Source organism: Vespula pensylvanica, chromosome 3, assembly GCF_014466175.1.
Source record: "Vespula pensylvanica isolate Volc-1 chromosome 3, ASM1446617v1, whole genome shotgun sequence".
Taxonomy (NCBI): Eukaryota; Metazoa; Arthropoda; class Insecta; order Hymenoptera; family Vespidae; genus Vespula; species Vespula pensylvanica.
This window is the reverse complement of record NC_057687.1, coordinates 9043682-9066214: the sequence shown is the minus strand read 5'-3', so window position 1 is coordinate 9066214 and position 22533 is coordinate 9043682. Positions and strand designations below refer to the sequence as shown.

General features: G+C 28.7%; 4 protein-coding genes across 7 annotated transcripts; 1 reads left to right on the top strand and 3 right to left on the bottom strand.

Annotated features, from left to right (window-relative positions):
- Window positions 1-1103: 1103 nt before the first annotated feature.
- LOC122628187 (putative inorganic phosphate cotransporter) lies at window positions 1104-7077 on the bottom strand. Of its 2 annotated transcripts, none has more exons than XM_043810190.1 (7): window positions 6909-7077; window positions 5621-5754; window positions 4922-5222; window positions 4401-4645; window positions 2557-2706; window positions 2085-2459; window positions 1104-1901 (listed from the first exon to the last, which is right to left on the bottom strand). In XM_043810190.1, the coding sequence occupies exons 1-7, from the start codon at window positions 6964-6966 to the stop codon at window positions 1746-1748; spliced, it is 1419 nt and encodes a 472-aa protein (XP_043666125.1). In that variant the 5' UTR covers window positions 6967-7077; the 3' UTR covers window positions 1104-1745. The 2 variants fall into 2 exon arrangements, with proteins under 2 accessions (XP_043666125.1, XP_043666126.1); XM_043810191.1 differs by lacking the exon at window positions 6909-7077 and adding an exon at window positions 6478-6679.
- An 885-nt stretch (window positions 7078-7962) lies between these two features.
- Window positions 7963-13823, bottom strand: LOC122628182 (structural maintenance of chromosomes protein 4). The gene is made up of 8 exons (XM_043810182.1): window positions 13082-13823; window positions 12812-13003; window positions 12534-12710; window positions 12177-12469; window positions 11779-12058; window positions 11095-11691; window positions 8806-10964; window positions 7963-8718 (listed from the first exon to the last, which is right to left on the bottom strand). Exons 1-8 carry the CDS (start codon window positions 13322-13324, stop codon window positions 8601-8603), a joined length of 4059 nt encoding a protein of 1352 aa, XP_043666117.1. The 5' UTR covers window positions 13325-13823; the 3' UTR covers window positions 7963-8600.
- Window positions 13824-13956: 133 nt separating this feature from the next.
- LOC122628191 (dnaJ homolog subfamily C member 28) lies at window positions 13957-15791 on the top strand. Its single transcript, XM_043810195.1, has 5 exons — window positions 13957-14254; window positions 14330-14461; window positions 14545-14640; window positions 14770-15120; window positions 15232-15791. The coding sequence occupies exons 1-5, from the start codon at window positions 14138-14140 to the stop codon at window positions 15640-15642; spliced, it is 1107 nt and encodes a 368-aa protein (XP_043666130.1). The 5' UTR covers window positions 13957-14137; the 3' UTR covers window positions 15643-15791.
- An 8-nt stretch (window positions 15792-15799) lies between these two features.
- LOC122628184 (trifunctional purine biosynthetic protein adenosine-3) lies at window positions 15800-21169 on the bottom strand. 3 transcript variants are annotated; one of them, XM_043810187.1, is made up of 17 exons: window positions 21151-21169; window positions 20175-20257; window positions 19996-20085; window positions 19673-19920; window positions 19402-19601; window positions 19134-19328; window positions 18921-19051; window positions 18630-18840; window positions 18424-18559; window positions 18141-18363; window positions 17866-18060; window positions 17472-17727; window positions 17187-17390; window positions 16957-17103; window positions 16613-16881; window positions 16245-16502; window positions 15800-16051 (listed from the first exon to the last, which is right to left on the bottom strand). In XM_043810187.1, the coding sequence occupies exons 2-17, from the start codon at window positions 20253-20255 to the stop codon at window positions 15866-15868; spliced, it is 3030 nt and encodes a 1009-aa protein (XP_043666122.1). In that variant the 5' UTR covers window positions 20256-20257; window positions 21151-21169; the 3' UTR covers window positions 15800-15865. The 3 variants fall into 3 exon arrangements, with proteins under 3 accessions (XP_043666122.1, XP_043666119.1, XP_043666121.1); XM_043810184.1 differs by lacking the exon at window positions 21151-21169 and adding an exon at window positions 20349-20747; XM_043810186.1 differs by lacking the exon at window positions 21151-21169 and adding an exon at window positions 20539-20747.
- Window positions 21170-22533: the final 1364 nt, after the last annotated feature.

Sequence of the window (22533 nt, the reverse complement as noted above, 5' to 3'; positions counted from 1 at the left end):
CAATTGAAAGAAGAAATTTTGGAATTTAACTGAAATAAACAGCCATTCGCCCGGTAGTACTTGTATCATACTGCATTTTAATGTATTACAAGTATTACCGACCCAGGTCCTACCGCGTGGAGGTTGCTGCATCTGAGGACCCACGGATTAACGGTGACACTACTTTTTATACTACTACTATTATTAAAAAATCAAAGCAACGGGGTAATCGTCATTTTATGAGAATTCAAGTCTCAAACGCTAAAATTGCAGTTTCAAGGATATATTCGTCCACATAATTTCTATATTCATCCATCGGTGTACAAAGCAAGAGTGATTCAGTAACTGTCAAAGTTAATCAAATATTTGATTTTATTTCCGTCATATTTAGCCAAAGATCGTCAGTTCAAAATTTAATCGATCTAAATATTAAACAAAAATTATTTTATATTCAACACGTGTTTCATGTTTTATAACATTAAAAAAAAAATGTATTTCTTAAATATTAGTTTTTTGAATTCCACCTATTATTTAAATAAATATAAAATTATTGAAAATATTAATTTTTAATTTTTCGCGTTTAAGGAAAGAGAGAGAGAGAGAGAGAGAGAGAGAGAGAGAGCGCTTCGATATTTACTCATCGAAATGTAAGAGAAAATTGCTTTGATATACGTCGAAGTCAAGCGAAATTTCGTTTCTATTAACTTTACAGAAGAGTAATGACTCCGAGGTCAAAAATTATGCGTATGGAGATATTAAATCGAAATTGATTCATATTTTTTCCTTGTTATATAATGTTCGGGTTTATGTAAAATTCGGATTATGTAATGTATGAACAAATCTATTATCGTATAAATTTTTGTTTATACTCGGTGTGCATTTACGTCATTTAAATAATTATTAAATTGTCAAAAAATAAATTACTGTAGTTCAGTCGTATGGAAAGAGTAAATTTCGATATTTAATCATCGGATTGCAGAAGAAAACTGAATCAATAAATATAAAAATCAATCAAACGTTCGTTTTTGTTAATATTAAATATAATCAACGACTCGAAGTTCAATATTTAACTTTATAATAATGTTAAATTGAAATTGTTTTATATTTAACATGTGTTACGAGCATTCAAAAATTTTAATCTCTTTATTATTCCTATTTATAAAACATTTTTAATATAGGAAAATTAAATGTACATTATTTCACAAGCCCGTTAAGACAAAAAGGTTAACCCCTTCTTATATGCAATATTGTCGACAGGAGATATATGATAGCAGTGCTATTATCGACAGAAATGAATTAAAAATTTGGACTATGTACCGTCGATAAGTTAGGAAATCAATTCGTTATTTCAGTAACTATTATCTATGAGTGTTAAATGTCTCGACACGTAAGAAGACAAAATAAGAACCAACATAATCAATAATAAAATTATTCGTTCAACAACTTATCGCATTAACAATATAATACATTTATATATATACATAATATATAATATATATTTTTTTTCATTTATCTATATAACTATGATACAATAAATAATGATCGAACTTTGGTACACGATATAAATACAACATAAAAATAACAAGACAAATGGTACATCAAAAATTAACATGAAAAGAAGAATTATGCGAATGAATAATGAGCATTGATGCAGTCTGTTGAATGCATATGAATGCTACATGTATCGGCAATTATTATATAGAATGCTAATTCGCATAAAAAAATATAATTACAACCATTATTCTTGTCAGAATCAATATTGCACACTAAATCGGTTTGAGTAACACATTATTCTCTTTACCGCTTTTAAGATCGTTCCACCATTGTATTTCGGCTTTACCCCAAATGAGAAATATCAAATTACTCACGAAATAAACGCTAGCCGAAATATAAAATATTATTGACCATAGAGATGTACTGCTCTGTAATAAAAGAAAAAAAAATATATATATATATGTATATACATATACATACATATATACATTGTTTATAAGATAACAAACTCTTTTACATATCTTTATATAATAATAGAAAGATAAATAATATGCAAGATATAGAATACAGGAAAGATTTCTATTATCATATATGATAAAAATTATACTTACCAAGTCGTAAACGATTTCCCCACAGATTATAGGTGCAATTATCGCGATGACAGAGGCCAAACAATTAGTGATAGACATCATAGTGCCGGCATGATTCGGACTAAGATCAATGTGATTTATTTGATATCCACAAAGCGATCCAGCGTTAAGTCCAACCGCTATAACAAGAATTACAATAGTCCACAGTGGATTATTGATCGGAACAAAACCTAAAACAACCAGAGCTGCGGCAGGGCCCCAATAAGCGATAGTGTTAGATAACTTCCTCGTCACCGACCTAGAAACATTCTTTTTAAGAGCGTAATCCGAAAGCCAGCTTACAGGGAAACTTAACATCCACATCACCAAATAGGGCAATGCTGAGATACTTCCATTCTGTAAATTATTAATAAGAATTAATAAGATTAATAAGAATGATATATTAATATGAGAAAAGTATTTTAATGATATATTCGAAAGATCGATTAATTACCTTTTCGATATCAAAACCCAAAACTGAGTTCAAATAAGTTGGCATTTCCGTGAGAAGAGTCCAATATCCCCAACTTTGACCGCAATGAGCAATTATCAATGCCCACATTGGTGTCGATGTAAAAATCTGTTTCCATGGTGTTCGTAATTTCTGAAACAGTACAATAAGTTCGAGCTTTAATAAAAAAAGAACAAGAAGTAAATATTATATTAATGTGATTTCCAATGACAAAAAATTTCTTCGAAAATTCATAATCGTTGAAAAAATAAAAAAAAAAAAAACAAAAAAATAAAAGAAACCTCTTTTTTGATTATATAACGTATCACGTATCGTATCACGCGAAAAATGGAGTTGACGCATTCATAATTACAATGGTATGCTCTTTACCGTGTGCAATTACAATTTCAGTTTTTACAATCTTTTCTTTTAACGAGTAAAGTAAAGGACAAATTCAAATAGTAATAACTACATAAACGCGTATAATATATATATATATATATATATATATATATATATATATTACACACACACACACGCGCGCGCACGCACGCACGCACGCGAGACAATCTCTCATTCCTATTAAATTATCTGTTAAATCAACTGCAAAAGTAATCCTCGGATAATGATATACGCGAGATCGATACGTCCGTTCGCTTTATGTATATAATAATAAATAAATAAATATGTATATATATGCATAGCTATCTAATCGCTTTGTGAAACTAGTTAAGAAGTAAGATGCGATTTCCTTACGTAATAAATCATAATACATTGCTAGTTGATAAAACATACTCTAACGCAATACTATGAGAATGACAATAATGATTAAAAAAAAGAAAGAAAAAATAAAGAAAAGAGAAAAACTTCGATCGGAATTCTATCCTCGTTTCCAAAATTCCCAATGGGAAAAAAATATAATAAAATCGACAAATTTCCAATGACGCATTATCATCTCCTCGAGTGTTCTTCTACTTGGGTTCTTACTAATAACACGTTAGTTATAACATTTTACATTTTCTGTTGGCCTTGAGCCGACGCGCAAAACATACCGAACATACGGGAAATTTAATTAAAAAAGACAAAGTATTGCATTATCGTTAAAAGTACATTAGTATTGTAAGAAAGAAGCTAAAAATAACGAATAGGATCGAACAAAATATAATTTCAAACGGCTGGATACACGAAGTAAATTATGATTCGCTTTGTTGAGAAGAAAAAAGAAAGAAAGAAAAAAAGAAAAGAAAAGAGAAGAAAAAATGATTAATCTCAATGAGATAATAACCGGTACGTTGTGGAATTTTGAATGATAACAATTATCAGGAGAATAAATCTAGCGTGTAAAAAAATCGATCAAATACCGTTTTGTTAAATCGTTCGATCGCGATCAAATTATAATTATTCCAGAAGAAGGCTCTTGAAGAATCGTCGCGCACATTGCTCATTTTTTAATACTCGATATGGATCATTTTTCTTATCGTGTGATTGCATAATCAAACCAAATCGAAATATTTCCATTTAGAATATGAATAGTCCCCGAGTCTGTCGATCTCTGTAAAAAGAAATTATCTTTGTACTCTGATCATTGGAAATAGAACAGCTAATATTCACTAAATTAAAGTATGTAAGTAAAATTTACAATCAGTTTGCGGAATCTTAATTCTTATTTGCAATATAAAACCCATTTATTATCGCACTGTTTTACGTTTAATAAATGTGTCCTGTAAAATCCAATGCTTAATATTTTATCGTTCCTCGATAAGGCCAGTTTTTATTCATTACTTTCGTACCATTAGCGTTATTTACGAACTGTTAAAAACTGTTGTTTTATATTATAATTTATTCACCTCTTCGTTATCAGGATGAGAAGTTTCAAGGTTGCTCGCAATATACATCTTTTCTTCGAAGGAAATAGTTGAGTGAGTAGTCGGTGTATCAGAACCGAGGAAGAGAAATATTATACTCCAGCAGATAGAAAAAGCACCAGAAATATAAAAAATGCTAGGCCATCCTATCGATGATCCTGCGAGCAGACCACTAAGTGGAAGAGCGATAACGGTACCAAACTGTGCTCCTGCGTATGTGAAGGTACCTTAAAAAAAAAGAAAGAAAAACGATATAGTTGCATAAAGAAATAGAAAAAGAGAGAGAGAGGAAGAGAGAGAGAGAGAGAGAGAGAGAGAGAGAGAGAGAGAGAGAGAGAGAATGAAACTAATAATAGAACAATAGGTAGAGAGGAATAAGGAACATGTATTGTCTGTCCTTCACGATCTTTTTCTTTTTCTTTTTTTATCTTTTTTGTTGATTTTTTCGCGTCTTTTTTTCAGTACTTTCGTTCGTTCTATTTCACGTATCAAACGGTTCTCACCAAGTCTTGCCCTCTCTGAGGGCGGCACCCATTTGGAGAGAAGGGTGTGTATGGAAGGTAAGAGGCAACCTTGACAGAGACCCATGCCTACCCTGCAAACGTATACAGCTATGATGCCGCCATAATGAGCAGCAACCTGCATCAGTAAACTAAATAAACCGCAAATGAACATCCCCAAACAGAGAAGCTTTTGAGTACTCCAAATGGTAATGATATAGCCCGATGGCATCTGCATTATCGTATAACCCCAGAAAAACGAACTAAGGATCGATGACCTTTGCGACGAAGTCCATCCATAATCCTAATAAATAATAAAGAAGATCAATCAAATTATTTAGATGTCGCATAATTGTTAAGGAATTATTATTATTTAAGAATTACAAATATTTATCATATATATTATGTAAATATATATAATCTCATTATCTCACATTTAGTAATAATATTACACATTTTTAATAATATATTTCTATTTATATTAAATATGATAGAAAGTTATATATTTAATAATAATATATATATATATATTAATTTATAAAATCTTTTAAATAATTTATTTTATACTTCGGTAATTACATATTAATAGAATTTGTTTGAAGAAAGCAACACTTCCGTTTAATCTTGTCGAATATGTTAATATTACAGTTTATAGCTGGTTTTTGATGTTAATGTTATAAACATTGTATAAAAGAGACTTACTTCGATCTCTGGATTCGCCGCAGTAGAGTTTGACATTGCCACAACAGCCACTGACATTCCCACTCTAAGAAAATATCCAATGACCATGGCGAAGAAAAGTAGAAGGACTTGCAAATGTCTGATCCCCAGTTTACCTGAAACATACATATACGCATATGTAGAGCATATATATATGTATGATATATATATATATATATATATATATATATATATATGTAGAACACAAACACATATATGTTCAATAAATGAAAGTAATGTTCATCTTGATCTTATTTTCGATCAATTAAAAAATGAAAAAGACTTATTATGTCACGATCATTTTAACATTTAAACTGTAGACGCATATCATGTTTTTTTTCTAATTGTTGACATTTGATAATATTTACGCATTTATTCATAATATAATTTAATTTTACATACGTATATATTTAATACCATCTTGAGATTAAGATAAGAATTTATCAAAAAGATAAACGAATAAGGTAAATATAATATTTTTTTTAAGTATTCAAAAAATATTTCAATATAACTTATCTACAATTAAATACTGTTATGATTGAAATAAGATAAAAAAGAGAGAGGAAATTTGATATACGCATCTAGAAATAAGAACGCAATAGGGCACTTGTAAAAGTTAAAAATCTTCTTGTTGTTATCTTACCTTTCAATTAAAATATTATCTCAATCTTCAAAAAATTATTTGTTAAGATATTATTATGCGATGTAAACGATATTTTCGATAACGAACACGATGACTTTTTTAATAAATTAAAAATATTTCTTGAATCCAAACAGAAAACATCTATTTAAATGAAATAGATCCTACGCGAAATTATATATTAGAGTAATATACAAACCCATTGTGTAAAAACTTCTTCAACGAGTCAAAAAAACGGTGTAGAAAAGTAAAATAATATAAAATAATTTTTGAAAAAGAATGATTGAAATGATAATATAATATAAAAAATAATTTTTTTTATAAAATAATTTATAAAAAGCGTTGTATCATAGCGTAATTATAAAATGTTAAGTTTACTAATTCGCTGACGATACGCTTCAAAACGTTTTCTCAATGAATCACAATACTCGTTCCAATAGAATAACTAACTATATAACTAACTACCTGCGGAATTTGAATTTCACACTTAACGAAACGTACCGGTGGGAGGATGGTTCTAATAAATCATTTTCGATACACATATGATTAGACAATTTACCATTGTAGACAATTATAAATAATAATGGTGATGATGATAACACTGACAATGACAACGATGAATAAATCTACCTGGCGACACCTTCTTCGTTGCATCGTCGCTACTACCTTCCTCTTTGCTAGCTGTCATTTTCGCTTCTGCGAGAATACACCGTAGTAAAAATGTTAATCGTTCAAACAGACATATATACTTATATCGAGTTCCCCACCGATTTACAAGACACCACGCCCCTCCTCTATTTTTCCTTTAATTCTCTCTTCTAGATTAACCGTAACGATTTCTATATACAAACTTGTAGAATGCGAATAAAGGCGAGTGAACGACGACTTATTTATATATTTACACGTTCTCAGATATATATATATATATATTGAAAAGAAAAATGATATGGAAAAATATCAATAAAGCTAATTCTACGACATATAATTTTGATAATATTTTGTTAACTATTTGTTATTAAAAGGCAGTGCATCTAAACGATATGTATTAAAAAATAATGTGACTATATTCGATCTTGTGTGTGGAAAACTAATACTTTATAATGAAATGTACATAACTCTTCTTCTGTCATAGTAAATTTTTATTCTATTATTATACTTTCTAGTTGACTGACTTGTTTATATTAATTTTTTGATACCAAATGTAAAAAGATACTTACAATATAATGTTTTTCTTTTTTCACCAATACAAAGATTTTCTAATCATTTGATTTATGATACATTATAGATGTACACATTTTGTTTTTATTGTTAACTTGTTTTTACGTTTATTTCCTCAAGTAGAAGAAATAAATTTTTTTCAAGTATATCTTATCGCGTATTCTTCACAAAGAAGTGTCTAATCTTCTGTAAAGTTTATTGATTGTAGAAGTGATTATTGAATGCGCGATTACATCATTTCTTTCTTCTCATAATATCCTATTATATTGCTACTCATAACGTTTTTAATTGGTATCAAAGAGGATGTATGAAAGTACACAAATATTAGTACGAATTATAAGTATATGTATTTAGATTTATAAGTATATAAGAATATTGCTCATTTTGATATATATATATATCATTTTATACGGCAATTATTAAAACTAAGCCAATTTGTACATTACAATACAATATTTTTTCTTAATTTTGTGATTATTCATCTTAATTCAATATCGCCTTTTTTTTAAAAAAGCATAAATTGATATCTATAAGCATATTTTTATATTTTCATTAAAGCAATTATATTATCATAGGTGAGAAACTTTCACCAGTGTTAAATTCATATCTCTTATTTTTATACAATTGTAAAAGAGCACTGTATTCTCGTCGACTATTTTACAAATACACAAAGGGTACGAACAAAAATAATCATTACGTTACAGTAATAAATATAATCCTTGCAATGTTAGGCCAATTTTGTAAAGATACCATGCTTTTTCTGGATAAATCAAACGATATAACGTATGTATATATGAAATTATTAATGAAATGAAATAATCCAGCGCATATTTATAAATGTAATTTGAAATGTATCAGTTTGAACAAAAAATCGTTTTCATGATTTCTGTCTAATGACATTGATAATAAATATATATATATCGATAAGAAATAACATTAACGAAATTGAGAAAACGTTATGAGACATTAAATCGTAGTTGGCAAAACAATGCATTCTGTTCAAATAATTATTTCTTCGCATTGCACACGATGTATTTTTCTTTACATAAGGTATGTCCTTATTGACACATACCTTCGTCTTAATGATAACATTACTAAACACTTTTATATCTTTCTTTTCTTCCTTGCAGGTTCTTTATTTCCATTTTTCCCTTCATTATCGACGTTTTCCTTGGAATTATCAGATTTCTTTGGACTCTCACATAAGCTCAAATTTGGTAATCTGAAACCGACAGTTAAATGCGTGAATGAGTCATAAAAGAAACACACACGCACACACTCAATACAATAAAATCATTTTTTATCTTACCCAAAGGAGGTATTTAAATCCGTTCCATTTGAATGCGCAACTTTATCTGCGTTTATTGGCGCGTCTTGCGCATTATTTTTCGACGTAAGTTGTGTAGATATCTGTGTTTGGGTATAAGGATTTCTAGAAGCAGTTATTTGTGTTGGAGGTAAAATTCCATGATTGATATAATATTTGGCCAAATTGACTGTGACACTTTTTGTGCAATTATATGTTTTATATATTCCTACGAGATAATCTGCAAGTTCGAACATATTCGATCGAAGGGATATTATTATAAATTGAGCATTCTTTGTTCTCTCTTTAATGTAGTGACCAACGATGGAAACATTTTTGAAATCCAGAGCTGCGTCTATTTCATCCATAAAATATAAGGGGGTTGGTTTATAATGGTGTAATGCAAACACCAAAGCCAAAGAACTCAGAGTTTTTTCACCGCCACTAAGATTACTAATATTTTTCCAAGATTTCTTTGGTGGTCTCACACTGAAAACTATCCCTTCGCTAAATGGATCCAATGAATCGACTAATTCAAGTTCAGCGTCTCCTCCCAAAGTAATCATTTGATACATTTCTTTCAGCTTACTCGTTATTAATGTGAAACCAGCAAGAAATTCATTCATCCTTTGACGGCGTGCATTTTCATAAATATCTCTTAAATTATTTCTTTCAGTAGTTATTAATTCGAGATCCGTAACTCGTTGTAAATAAACTTTATCTTTTTCTTCGTAATCAGCAATAATTTGCATATTAGGAGTTTCTTTTGGTAAATGTTGTATAGTTTTAGCTAATTTTTCCGCTACAACCTTCTCGTCCAATTCACTTATTTCTTCCTCTGATAATTCTTTTAAGACACCAGGTTGTTCTCCTGGAATTGTATGAAGTTTTAAAGAATTTATTTTCTTAGTATAATCTGGCAGTTGTTGCTTAATCGCCGCTAAAATTTTCTTTTGTTCATTAAACTTCTGATCCAGATCTATTTTCGTGGCTTTCATGTTATTTTCACGAGTTTTTAATGCTTCCAATTCTTCCTTTATAGACGCCGTAGCTTCGTCCCGTTCTAGCAATGCCGTATTAAGTTCGTTTAATTTTTCCAACAAAACTTTTCCCTTTTCCTCTAAATCATTTTTCTGATTTTGCATTTCACGTATTTTTTCTTCCGCAGTGTGTATATCATTTTCAAGAGTTTCTATACGTTTTTCCACCTTTTTATAATTTCGTTCGGCTGTTGTAATAGCCACTTGTAATTTATAAATTTCAGCTTTTGTCTTGTCTATCTGTTTATTCAAGTTTGATATTTTTTGTTGTTGTTCCCTTACACGCCCACCAGATATTTTCTCAATCTTCATATTGATATCAGAAACTTTATTTTCAACGATGGTGGATTTTTCTTGAACCATATCTAATTTCTTTTTGGCAGCATCTACAATTTTCTCCAACTTTTGTACCTCTTTGGGATCGCATACAGATTCCGCAACTTTTTCTTCCTGATTCTTAAGTTGTATTTCTAATAACGATTTCTGTTCCTTTAAAGTTTGTACCTCGATATTAAATTTATTTCTATCAACTGTCATATCCTTTAAGGAATTTGAAAGAGTATGTATTTGATTGTCCAAAGTTTGCTGTTTAGCTCTTAAATTGTTACATTCTTCATATACTTGATCAAGATTTTCTTGTAATTTATCAATGTCAGCAACAGAAGGCTCATTTCTAATCACTTTTTGACCCATACGACCTCTAAATACAGTACGTCCACCACCACTCATAGTACCCGACATTTCAATTAGTTCTCCTTTTAAAGTAACTACTCTGTAACGTCTTTGTCCGTATGCAATTCGCGTCGCTTGATCTAAATTGTCTGCTGCTAAAGTATCTTGTAAGCCATAATAAAATGCTGGTAATACATTTTCATCCTCAACGCGTATTAAATCAAAAAGTCTGGGAACGTTTTCTGGTGTCTTTATCTTTTCTTTGCACTTCGACAGATAACGTTGTTGTTTTTCTAAAGGTATAAATGTTGCACGTCCTATATCATTTTGACGAAGAAAAGTAATGCACGCTTGAGCAGTACTAACTGTATCCACTACTATGTTATCCAACGGACCACAAGCAGTTGAAATTGCTACATCATATTTAGCATCTATTGCACCAAGATCACCCTAATGACAAAATCATGACGTATTGAGTAGCTTTAATAGAAATGAAAAATAGTAAAATAATAAAATAATTACAAATGATATTTTCTAAATGTTATTATTCATAAATAAATAGCATATGTACAAAACATACCAATCTACCATAAATACCAGGAATCCTTCCTTCCCTTTTTTCTTTCATAAGTGAATTCAAAATTTTATTTCTTGAATTACTTGCTTGCATGGCAGATCTTTTTTCTTCATAAGAAATTCTCAGATTCTTTAGTTTCGACGTCATTTGAATCTCACGATCCTTTACTTCTTGAAACTCAGTTTTTGCTTGGTTCAAGCTTTTTTGAGTAGCAGGAATCTTTTTATTCAAGGAATCAAGTTGTTCAGTTCTTTGTTTAATCGTATCGACAGTAGTTTTCAAAGTTTCTTTTATATTATTCAATTTTTCTCTCTCTGTCTGTTCAATAGATATGTATAATTGTAATTTAGAATCTTCAATATCAAATGTACTCTTAGCTTCGTCGACATCTTTCCTGAGAGATATTAAGTTTTTCTCTAATTGAGATCGTTCGTTAAGTAATGGCTCCGTTTTTTCACGTAAACCACTCATTAAAGTAGCCAATGCAGCTTCCTCCTTTTCTCTAGATTTTACATGCTTCTTTACATATTCTTCATATTCCTCGATTGTATGTGAATTTTTTTTAGGTACTTCTTGCAATTCTTCTAATTTATTTTTTTCCTAAAATCATTAAACAAATATGAAAATTTTATAAAAACATTCGATATTCAATTTGATAAAAATTTTCAATTTTATGATTAAACTTACAGTTTTCACCAATGTAAGATTCTCTTTTCTTCTTTTGTTTGTCTCAACCATTTCAGCATATAAATATTCATCCTTCTTTCTTATTTGTTCGAATTGTGCATCAACATTATTTTTATTAGACTGCAATGTATTCCACTTTTTATTCTTTTCATTGAGTATCTTTTGTTTTTCTTCCTTTTCTTGATGAACAATTTGCATTTCATTCACAAGATTTTTAACATCTTCATTTATTTCATTCGTTTTTTCTTCTTGTAAAGTAATTTCCTGTACTGTCCTAGCACTGATTTACGAGAAACTTGAAATTATTGGTGTGAATTAAACGAAATAAAATAATGTATCATAGAACCTCTAAAGAGAAGGTAATAATGAATTAAGGGTAAAATAATACTATAACGTACCGTTTACAATGATACAATTGATATTGTAATTTTGTTACACCATTCTCCATTCTCAAATAATTAACTGCATCCTGCAAAGGTTCTTGTAAAGCTGCTTTTTCCTTTTCAACAATTCGAAGACGATTCATTTTTTCTACTCTACACTCTGATAATAATTCAATCTTCTCAAACAATTTTTCTAGAGGTTCTTTGAAACGTACAGTACCAATGATATCTTCCAGAAATTCCAACATACCAGTTTCATTGTCATTGGCAGTTTTTGGTTTCATCATTGCTATCTGTTCTACTTCACCCTATTAAAAAATTTTGTTAGATCTTAAAATTTTGAAATATGAATTATATTTTTACCATTCATACCTGTAATATCAGAAATCTATTGTGATCTAAATCAACACCATGAGATCTCAAAAGTTTAGATATCTCCTTAAACGGTACTTTCTTATTGTTTAATTCATAATACGATGTACTATCCTTAAATGCTGTTCTAGATATTACAAATTCACTATTTGGTACAATATCATAATCATCACCCTCCTACAATATAAACACTTCTTTTTTTCTTTTTTCATATATTTTTTATATAAATAAAATCATGTATATAGTAAAACAATGAAAATTTTTTACTTTTAATTTACCTTATCTATTATACTTTGAAAATATATCGAAACGGTGCAACTTTTGCAGTTATTATGTTGATTCGAATTGTGTATCAAAACTGAGATCTTTTTCGAACGTATCTTACTTGCTTTATAACCAAACACAAAAAGCATTGAATCGATTACATTGCTTTTACCACTTCCATTTGGTCCCACAATTGCAGAAAAACACTAAAAGGTATATGATAAAAAAATACATAGCATATAGATTCTAAATAAAGATTAATTAGCGATGATAACGATATTTACCTTATGAAAAGGTCCAATAATCTGCTTGCCAGAGTAACTTTTAAAGTTTTCATTAACTATTTTTGTAATCATGAGCCTAGGCCCATTTATATTTAAATCATTAATCTTTTTTGGTAATGGTGGAATGTAGATATCATCATCTATTCTTATACCTCCTTCTTCATCGTTATTAAGTTCATTATTTACAAAGTCCACTTCCATCTCATCAGAAACATTATGTCTATTCTGTACTTTATTAGCCATTCTAAGTACTTTTTATAGCATAGTCAATATTTTGAAAAATATAATGTACACATTGATTGTTTGAGGTTAACCGACAACATTGATTGTAAATAATATTGCTCTCATAAACATTTCATTTTATAATTCGCACTGTTTTTGTTATAATCATATATTCATTAAAAAGTATTTCAATTAATCACATATATCACAAATTACAAACTATTTCAAGTAAACAGAACTAAGAACTTTTCAAATTTAATTGAAACCGCGCGTTAATATCTCAGTGATAATATTACACCAATTATAGAAGTTCTCAGAAAAGTAAATATTATACTTTACAAACTATATGATATTTTACATTGAAAATATACGTTTGAAATTGTAAATATTGTAAAATACCATATTATATGTTGTAATATCCTACATAACACCATTGTTACACACAAACCGTTGATACAAAATGGCGCCGCTTAATTCAAATATTTCAAATGTGTATAGCGTCCCTATTCTTTCAGAACACGTGCGAAACGAACACCAATCAGGGGCTTGAATAAATTCACTTCGACCAATAAGAAATTAAAACCAACATTTGGATATCTAACTCCAATTGACTAGCGTCTTTAATAAGTATTTTTTTACTCTTTCATTACTGAAAGAGTGAGAGAATATAATCACAACTGGTAATAAATGGACTAATGCAAATACCAAGAATTACATGTATAGGTTATAATCTTAAATAACGATTATATAATAACTCATAAATCAACGATTATGTCTATTGATACTTTTATCAATTAGTTTCTGTTTATGATTCCTACTGATTAATTTAAAAATATGCTAACTTTCAACTGTACATGCGTGAATGGGAGTAAGCAATTTACTCGTGTGTCTTTCACAGACATGCTTTTTTTAAAACGATTGAAACATCGTATCTCTACAAAATCTACGAAGGTGAAACTTCATTACACTTATGAAGTCTATTTACTTTATATGTTTACAATCTACATAATAGAGATATTTCTTTAGCAACTGTATCAAACACTTGGAGTAAATGAAGATTGCGAAGATGAAACGCTTAGGCTTGCCTTTATACATCTAGCCAAACAATTCCATCCAGACAGTGGAACAAAAGAAGCTGATGCAGTTAGATTTGCAGAAGTAAAAATATTTCAAATATGTTGTCAATTTATTTCATCAATGAAAATAAATATTATAACAATATTTAATAATATTCCGTTTAGGTCGAAAGTGCCTATAGAGAAATACGGAAGCTACGCAATGATTTGAAAGAAAATAATTCTCAGTTACTACCAGATGTTGAAGAGTTTGATATTAAGGTTTTCATTTATAAATACTATTATTTATATATATATATTTATTTATATTATATTTTACTTCTATATCTTTAAATGTGTATAATAGATCTACGTCTGTATATATATATATGTTTATATTTTTGTTTCAAGCATACAGCACCTCAACATCGTCATTACCTAAACTATGATGTTGGTATAGGAACACCGAGTAAACGACAAAAGTTACATACTATCGAAAGAGCACAAAAGGCTGTTGAAAATGTTATGGAACATAGATTAAAGAAATTACAGGCAGAAGAACGTAATACGTTAATCGGAATGGATAAAAAACGGGCTCAAGACATTAAGACACGCTATGGTATGGATCGATTGGTAGAAGATTTGATTCAAGAGGCAATGAATAAAGGTGAATTTAGTGATCTTCCAGGCATCGGTAAACCTTTAAAAAATATCAACAGACAAAACCCATATGTTGATTTCACTACGCACAAATTAAATCAGGTATTCAAATATCTTTCTTAAATATGATGTATAACTTTATAAGTAATATTATACATAACATTATAATATTATAATATAACTAGAATAAAACTAATTATAATCATATCATAGGTATTGATAGAAAACGGATTCACTCCTGAATGGATACAGCTTTCAAAGGAAATCAGAGAAGAAACGAAAGAATTACAAAAATTATTAACAGAAGCGCGCAATGAATTAGGTTTAATTCCATTGAATTTAGAAGAAAAAAAAAGCTGGACAAATACTATTGAAAATTTAAAACCTTCCATTAAAAAATTAAACAACAAGATTGATAAATATAATTTACTGGTACCTATACTTCAAAAACAAATGCTTCACGTTAATTTAGAAACTCTTGCGGAACAAGTATTGTCCAAAGAACCAGTTCGATCGATAAAACAGAAATCGGCAAAAAAAGATATAAACAATAGTTATAACAACAATAACAATCTTGACATTTTCAACTTGTTTCAAACAATCTTTAGAAAAAAGATCACATGAAGATTAAATATTCAATAGACTATATAAGAAATGTTAGTGTTTACCAAACATCTAAGATATATAAAGCTAGTGACTAGAAAAATGAACAAAGTGTATATATACTTGTATAGTTTGTATAAAACCTATGAAAAAGAAATCTAAAAAAAAATTTCTTATCTTGTAAATATAAAAACTATCTAAATTTTATATTTATTCATAAAAATATAAGATCTATACATATGATTCAATAATTCCACTGGATTTTACCATCATCCTTTAATTGTATACGTCCCGTGGCTAAATGTTTTAATGCACGGGGAAAGGCCTTATGTTCCACTTTTTTCACACGTTCCTGAAGTATGTTTTCAGTATCATTTGGTAAAACAGGTACCGTCTCTTGTTCTATAATAGCTCCAGAATCAATATCAATCTATGATAAATAATGTAGAGTGATTATATTATATATAATATATATTATATATAAAATATATATTTTTTTAGTATTATAACTATATGATATCTATTGTATATAAATATAATGTATAAATATTATATATAAATAATATAGTAAAATTATTTAAATATTAAATTATATTATTAATGAATATATTAACAATTGTTACCGCAACAAAATGAACAGTACATCCTGTAACGCGAACGCCAGCTGCTAAAACATCTTTATGTGCTTGTGCTCCTTTGAAAGAAGGTAATAAAGAAGGATGCACATTGATCAAAGCACCTTTCCATCTATTTACAAATTGTGCAGACAAAATTCTCATAAAACCTGCCAGACATACAATCTCTACTCCTGCTGCATCAAGTTCCACAGTCATTGCTGAATCAAAAGCTTCTCGACTTACATATTGATTATGTCGAATAATCTAAATTTAAAAATAATTAAATGATTTTATAGAAGTACTATGTACAGCATATATATAAAAATTGAAGTATACGAATAATACGAATATTGATAATTTCAATTTCTATTTACAACTGTTTTGATGCCTGCTCTTTCAGCTCTTTTTAATCCTTCGACATCCGGTTTATTGGATATTACTAAAACTATTTCTGCACCAATGTGTTGCGTTGGATCTCGTGTAGCATTGATTAATGACTGAAGATTAGTTCCACTGCCAGAAATTAGAACACCCACTCTTTTAAGTGGGGCTGCTAATTTGGATACAATATGTGGCACATATTTTCTCATCTCTGTTTCGATCGATCTATCGAAGTTTTGGATTTCAACGTTTAATTGATCATCTATGATATTGAAATATATTATACATAAGTACTGTAGAAAATAGCTTGGTATTTAAATTCAAATAATCGACTCACTATAACGAGTATTTACTGCTCCTATTACTATTGGATTCTCTTCTTTCAACATCTGTAATACTTTATCTTTATCTTTCTCTGCACAGATTAAAATAGCTCCAATGCCACAATTAAAAGTTCTTAACATTTCCTGTTGGCTAATATTACCTACAAGATAGGAGAAAAAAAATCTGATACTTTTAAATAAAGTTATTTAAGTTTTTCTTAATGTAATATCTTTGATTTCTTACCAACTGCAGCAAGCCATCCAAAGATAGGTAAAATTTTCCATTTAGATGCATCTAAAGTTACTTGAACATCTTTAGGCAAAATCCTTGGTATATTTTCTATTAAACCTCCACCAGTAATATGAGCAAAACCCTTTACTAAATTTAATTTCAAAGCAGGAATGACACCCTTAACATAAATTTTAGTTGGTTCTAAAAGTTCCTCCCCTGTAATCAATAAGTATAACTTGATGTGTAGATATATTTATGAATTTATGAAACAAATTTCAAATCTTATTAAATAAATACCAATAGTTCTTCCTGTTTGAGAAAATGGAGCAACGTCTGTGTATTTTATATTTCCTATTTCAAGAACCTTTCGCACCAAACTGAAACCATTACTATGTACACCACTTGATGGAAGACCAATTACAATATCTTTTTCTATAATCCTATCAATGCATGGTAATAAATTATTTTTTTCAACTGCTCCTACTGCAAATCCTGCCAGATCATATTCTCCATTTGAATACATATCTGGCATTTCTGCAGTTTCTCCACCAATCTAGAAATACAATACATACAATTTTTTTCTGCAAAATTCAATTACATTAAATTGGTCTATAAGTAAGGCCTGTATAAAACTCTGTCATTATTTATTTTGGCTAACCCTTAATATATTGTATATATAATAAATATTCACCAAAGAACACCCAGCTCTTTTGCATCCTTCTGAAACACCATTTATAACAGTGGCAGCTATATTAACATCAAGTTTACTACAAGCAAAATAATCAAGGAAAAATAATGGTTCTGCTCCATGTGCAAGTATATCATTGACACACATTGCCACTAAATCTATTCCTACTGTATCATGTTTATGGCATTCAAATGCAACCTAAAAAGATAATTTAATGTTCAGTAGTAATTGATATGTCCATCATATTGTATAATCTGTATTCTACAATATGTACCCACTTTTAATTTTGTACCAACTCCATCAGTACCAGAAACTAAGAGAGGATCTTTATAACCTGCAGCTTTGATATCAAATATACCACCAAAACCACCAATAGATCCCAATGTACCAGAACGCATGGTAGAACATGTTGCAGGTTTGATGGCAGATACCAAAGAATCACCAGCCTCAATATCAACACCACTATTTTTATATGTTAAATCGCCATAACGAAGAATTGATCTGTAATGATTTGTATTGAAAGGAATCTTTTTATAATTGTATAAAAAATATAATACACACCTGGCAATACCCTTATGTGCTATATCCATTCTAAACTGTTTCCCATCAAATGATATTTTCTGAGCAGCTTGAGTAGCTCTAGCTGCTGCTAATGCCAGTGAACGTGCAATATTAACAACAATAAGAACTCTTCCACCTAGAGATATAATAGAGAAAAATATTTTAGTTCAGTATCAAAATTCTTAACTATTTATAAACTATCTCACCGTTTGTTAATAATTGTCCTTGAGAAGATAGATCAGTGCCACTATGGAAAATAAAATAATCTTTTTTAGATATTACATTGTCAACTCCTGATATTATTTGACCTTTGGAAGAAGAAGCTGGATATCCACGAGATGCTAAAATAACACCAGCAGCAAATACACCTTCATACCATTCAATTTGAATTTGATCTAAGGTACCATTACAGCAAGCCTGAATAAGATAATGTTATATAAATATTTTTTATCATTCTCAACAATAATTAATCTTGTGTAACAAAACACAAAATTCACCTTTATAATTGTAAACAGATCTGACTTTAATAATGGCAATATCACTTGTGTTTCAGGATCACCAAATCTACAATTAAATTCTAAGACTTTAGGACCCTCATTAGTTATCATTAAACCAGCATATAAGACACCTACAATAAACAATAAAAAATTTAATTAAATCATCTTATATATATATATTCTTCGTTTAAATATGTTATTACAATTATTTACCAACAAATGGTATATTTTCATTTCTGAGTCCATTAATAGATTGTTGAAGAATATTTAATTTAACTATTTCATAATCTTTTTTACTCAGCAAAGGACATGGACAATAAGCACCCATTCCACCAGTATTTGGACCAGTATCTCCATCAAATATCCTTTTGTGATCTTGCGATGGTATCATAGGAATTATTGTTTTTCCTAAATAATAGTAAAGATTAATATGATGAATATTTTAACATCTTAAAAAATTTATTTATTTTATATATTGTACCATCTGTGAATGCAAGTACTGATACTTCTTCACCCTCTAAAAGTTCCTCTACAACAATATTTTCACCAGCAGAACCAAACTTTTTATCAGTTAACATTTCATCAATTGCTTGACATGCTTCCTCTACATTTTTTGCTACAATAACACCTTTACCTGCTGCCAAACCTGAAGCTTTTATCACAAGAGCTCGAAATGAAGCACTAAAATAAAAATTTGAATTTATATTAAAATATTCCATTAAGAAGATATATTTATTTTTATTTCTACTCACTTTTTAACAAATGCTTTTGCATCTTCAGCTTTTGTAAATCCTTTCCATTTGGCAGTTGGAATATTATAACGATCCATAAATCGTTTAGCCCAATCTTTATCAGCTTCTATTTTAGCTGCTTCCTTTCGTGGCCCAAAACAATGTATCCCTACATTTTGTAATTCATTTGCCAAACCTTTGGCAAGATATTCTTCTGGGCCAACAACGACAATACTTATTCCATTTTTTTTACTCCATTCGGCTACTTCCTATCAAACAAATATACTATAACAAGAAAATATTTAAAACAGATAATAAAAAATATTCATACGCGTATCACATACTTTATAATCCTTAACATTAATCTTCGCTAAAGAAACTTTATCCACTGAAGCAATACCACTATTACCAGGAGCAACAAATATCTCCTTTATCTATAAACAATAATAAAACATATATATTAAAAAATACTTTACATATATAGAAATGTACTGATTAATGTAAAATTAAGATTTAGCCTTACATATGGAGATTGAGATAATTTCCAAGAAATAGCGTGTTCTCTTCCACCATTACCTATGACTAAGACAGTTTCTCCTGCCATTTCTAAAATAATCACAAACGTATTTTTTATTGATGGAATATGCACAAAACAAATTAAATTATCGTCAAAAAGTTGAAGTTCTAAATCTATTACCCAAAAATAGCCTCTATATAGAATATATAAAGGAATTCCTTATTTAATATGCGATGAATATGTTTTTTATTAAATTAATAAAACTTGTATGAAAAACAAATAAACGCGTAAATTTGTTTCCTAATGAGAACACTAAATATATTATATATTAACACAACAGGTGTCTAACGCAATAAGATTTTCGATCTATCGTTCTCCCGCCATGCACGTGGGGATTCTAGATCCTACAAATAGAAATACTTATTGTGTTTTACAGTTTCACATAGCTGCCTTTTAAAAGCCAATTATTTTCGATCTTAAGACCAGCATGATATATTTCATTCACTCTTCGCGGGAGTTAATTTTTATTAACCTCTTGCATACATATAATGATAACATATTTGACCTTTTGCAAAATTGTTTGTGCTTCATATTTTCTTTACTTCCTAACGAAGAGAGATTAATAAAATTCATTTAATAATCAATCGTAAAAATATCTATCAAGGAAATGAGGCAATATTGATAATAATAATAATAATAACAGTAATAAATATAGTCATAATAAATAATAATAATAGAAATATTAATATATAGTAATAATAATAATAATTATTATTATAATAATAATAATAATAATAATAACTGATCTGAAAATTAATCGAATGATTAAACAATCTATTATAATAAAAAATTGATTTTCTTATCATTGTCGTGTTAGCACATCGATCCACTTACCATGTATATACGTAAATATTATTAAATTAGGAGAATTATAATCGCAGAAGTTAATTCTTATTACCCATGTATTTACGTACGTACTTACGTATTTATTTTCGAAGAAGATATTTCAACGATATAAATAATGGCGCGAAAAACAAATCGAAGGTTATCAATACATCCCTGATAGAAAAAAAAAAAAAACACAACGGATCTTTTCTACTCTTCTTTGAAAAGACTCGTGTATGGACTCAATATATTCAATTACGTATATATCTATATAAAATATGTATACGTATTAAAGTAGTATATTATTTACGTAACGGTATTACCTTTGGATTACCTTCGGATTATAAAAAAAAAGTGAGAGGTTGAATATTACGTCAATAACGACTTATCGTCAAGCGTTATCATTTCATATTTAAATTAAGATTATTTTTTAAAGGTGAATATACATACATATGTACATATTTGACGTATCTTTAGTACGTTTGATGAAAAAATGAAATACATAGATTCTGAAGTTATACAATAGCAGAGAATATTTAGTATTTTATATTACAAACAGTTATTTACATATCAATAATCTAGAAAAGCTTAGAAAAAAGAATTAAAAAAAGATATGACTATGCAAAATTAATTGGTAAATATAATTCTGCTTTTGTTTATTTTGATAATGAAAATATACTTTCCCTAAGTCTATTAAAATATATTTTTCCATACTTTCTTTTCTTAGAGAAATACATGTACTACTATGATTCTTGTATAAAACTATATATATAATCAAGATAAATTATCCTTAAATTAAATTAAACTTTTTTGCTTAAATCTCTCAGATGAACAATTATATTGTTAATTAATTTTATGTAATATCGTTATTAAAGAAAAAAAAAAAGAAGAAGAATCTCCAATATTATTCTAAATTAAATTAACAAGCTTACATAAAATTTAAGCGAACAATGATAAATTTCATTTTTGAATAAAATTAAAATATTTTTATGTTATAAAAATTTATGTTATAAAAATGTTTGAACAGTTTTGAAAGTGGTCTGAATCATATGAAATATCAAAAAGCACATATTTTCACATGCTCCTCATAAAAATGCATAATCGCATGAAATATTTATATTATAACGTTAAATACTTTGAAAAATCTTTTCTTACATAATAAAGAAATATTATGCACAAAAATATAAAAATTTAAATATCTCGTGAAGAAAAATGCGAGACTTAGTTATAAATACTGTTATAATTAACGACACATGTGTGCAAACGACGTGAATGAAAAGAAAATAATTAAAAAGCGAGAGTTTAAAAACTCGACGATTTAAAGAAGAAAAAAGAAAAAAGTTCTCTTTCTCTCTCTCTCTCGGCAATATGTAAAATATTCCGAAGATAGTTATTCATTCGAGAATCATGAAGATCGTTGCTAAAAGCGTATCTAGTGTTGTGTAAATAGGACATGTGCCCTGGTCTATAAAAGAAAAAA

What these genes read in the sequence shown, in the direction of transcription:
- LOC122628184 (XM_043810187.1), bottom strand. Translation starts at nt 20,255, where the DNA reads ATGGCAGGAGAAACTGTCTTAGTCATAGGTAATGGTGGAAGAGAACAC. An exon ending in GCAAAAGCATTTGTTAAAAA is followed by an intron (nt 19,602 to 19,672) that starts GTGAGTAGAAAT and finishes TTTTTATTTTAG; the next exon opens with TGCTTCATTTCGAGCTCTTG. An exon ending in GAGCAGGCATCAAAACAGTT is followed by an intron (nt 16,503 to 16,612) that starts GTAAATAGAAAT and finishes TTTTAAATTTAG; the next exon opens with ATTATTCGACATAATCAATA.
- LOC122628182 (XM_043810182.1), bottom strand. Translation starts at nt 13,324, where the DNA reads ATGGCTAATAAAGTACAGAATAGACATAATGTTTCTGATGAGATGGAA. An exon ending in TTATTGGACCTTTTCATAAG is followed by an intron (nt 13,004 to 13,081) that starts GTAAATATCGTT and finishes TATACCTTTTAG; the next exon opens with TGTTTTTCTGCAATTGTGGG. An exon ending in ATCTTACATTGGTGAAAACT is followed by an intron (nt 11,692 to 11,778) that starts GTAAGTTTAATC and finishes TAATGATTTTAG; the next exon opens with GAAAAAAATAAATTAGAAGA.
- LOC122628187 (XM_043810190.1), bottom strand. Translation starts at nt 6,966, where the DNA reads ATGACAGCTAGCAAAGAGGAAGGTAGTAGCGACGATGCAACGAAGAAG. An exon ending in CGGCGAATCCAGAGATCGAA is followed by an intron (nt 5,223 to 5,620) that starts GTAAGTCTCTTT and finishes ATTATTTATTAG; the next exon opens with GATTATGGATGGACTTCGTC. An exon ending in CTCATCCTGATAACGAAGAG is followed by an intron (nt 2,707 to 4,400) that starts GTGAATAAATTA and finishes GTACTGTTTCAG; the next exon opens with AAATTACGAACACCATGGAA.
- LOC122628191 (XM_043810195.1), top strand. Translation starts at nt 14,138, where the DNA reads ATGCTAACTTTCAACTGTACATGCGTGAATGGGAGTAAGCAATTTACT. An exon ending in TTGAAGAGTTTGATATTAAG is followed by an intron (nt 14,641 to 14,769) that starts GTTTTCATTTAT and finishes TTTTGTTTCAAG; the next exon opens with CATACAGCACCTCAACATCG. An exon ending in CTACGCACAAATTAAATCAG is followed by an intron (nt 15,121 to 15,231) that starts GTATTCAAATAT and finishes ATCATATCATAG; the next exon opens with GTATTGATAGAAAACGGATT.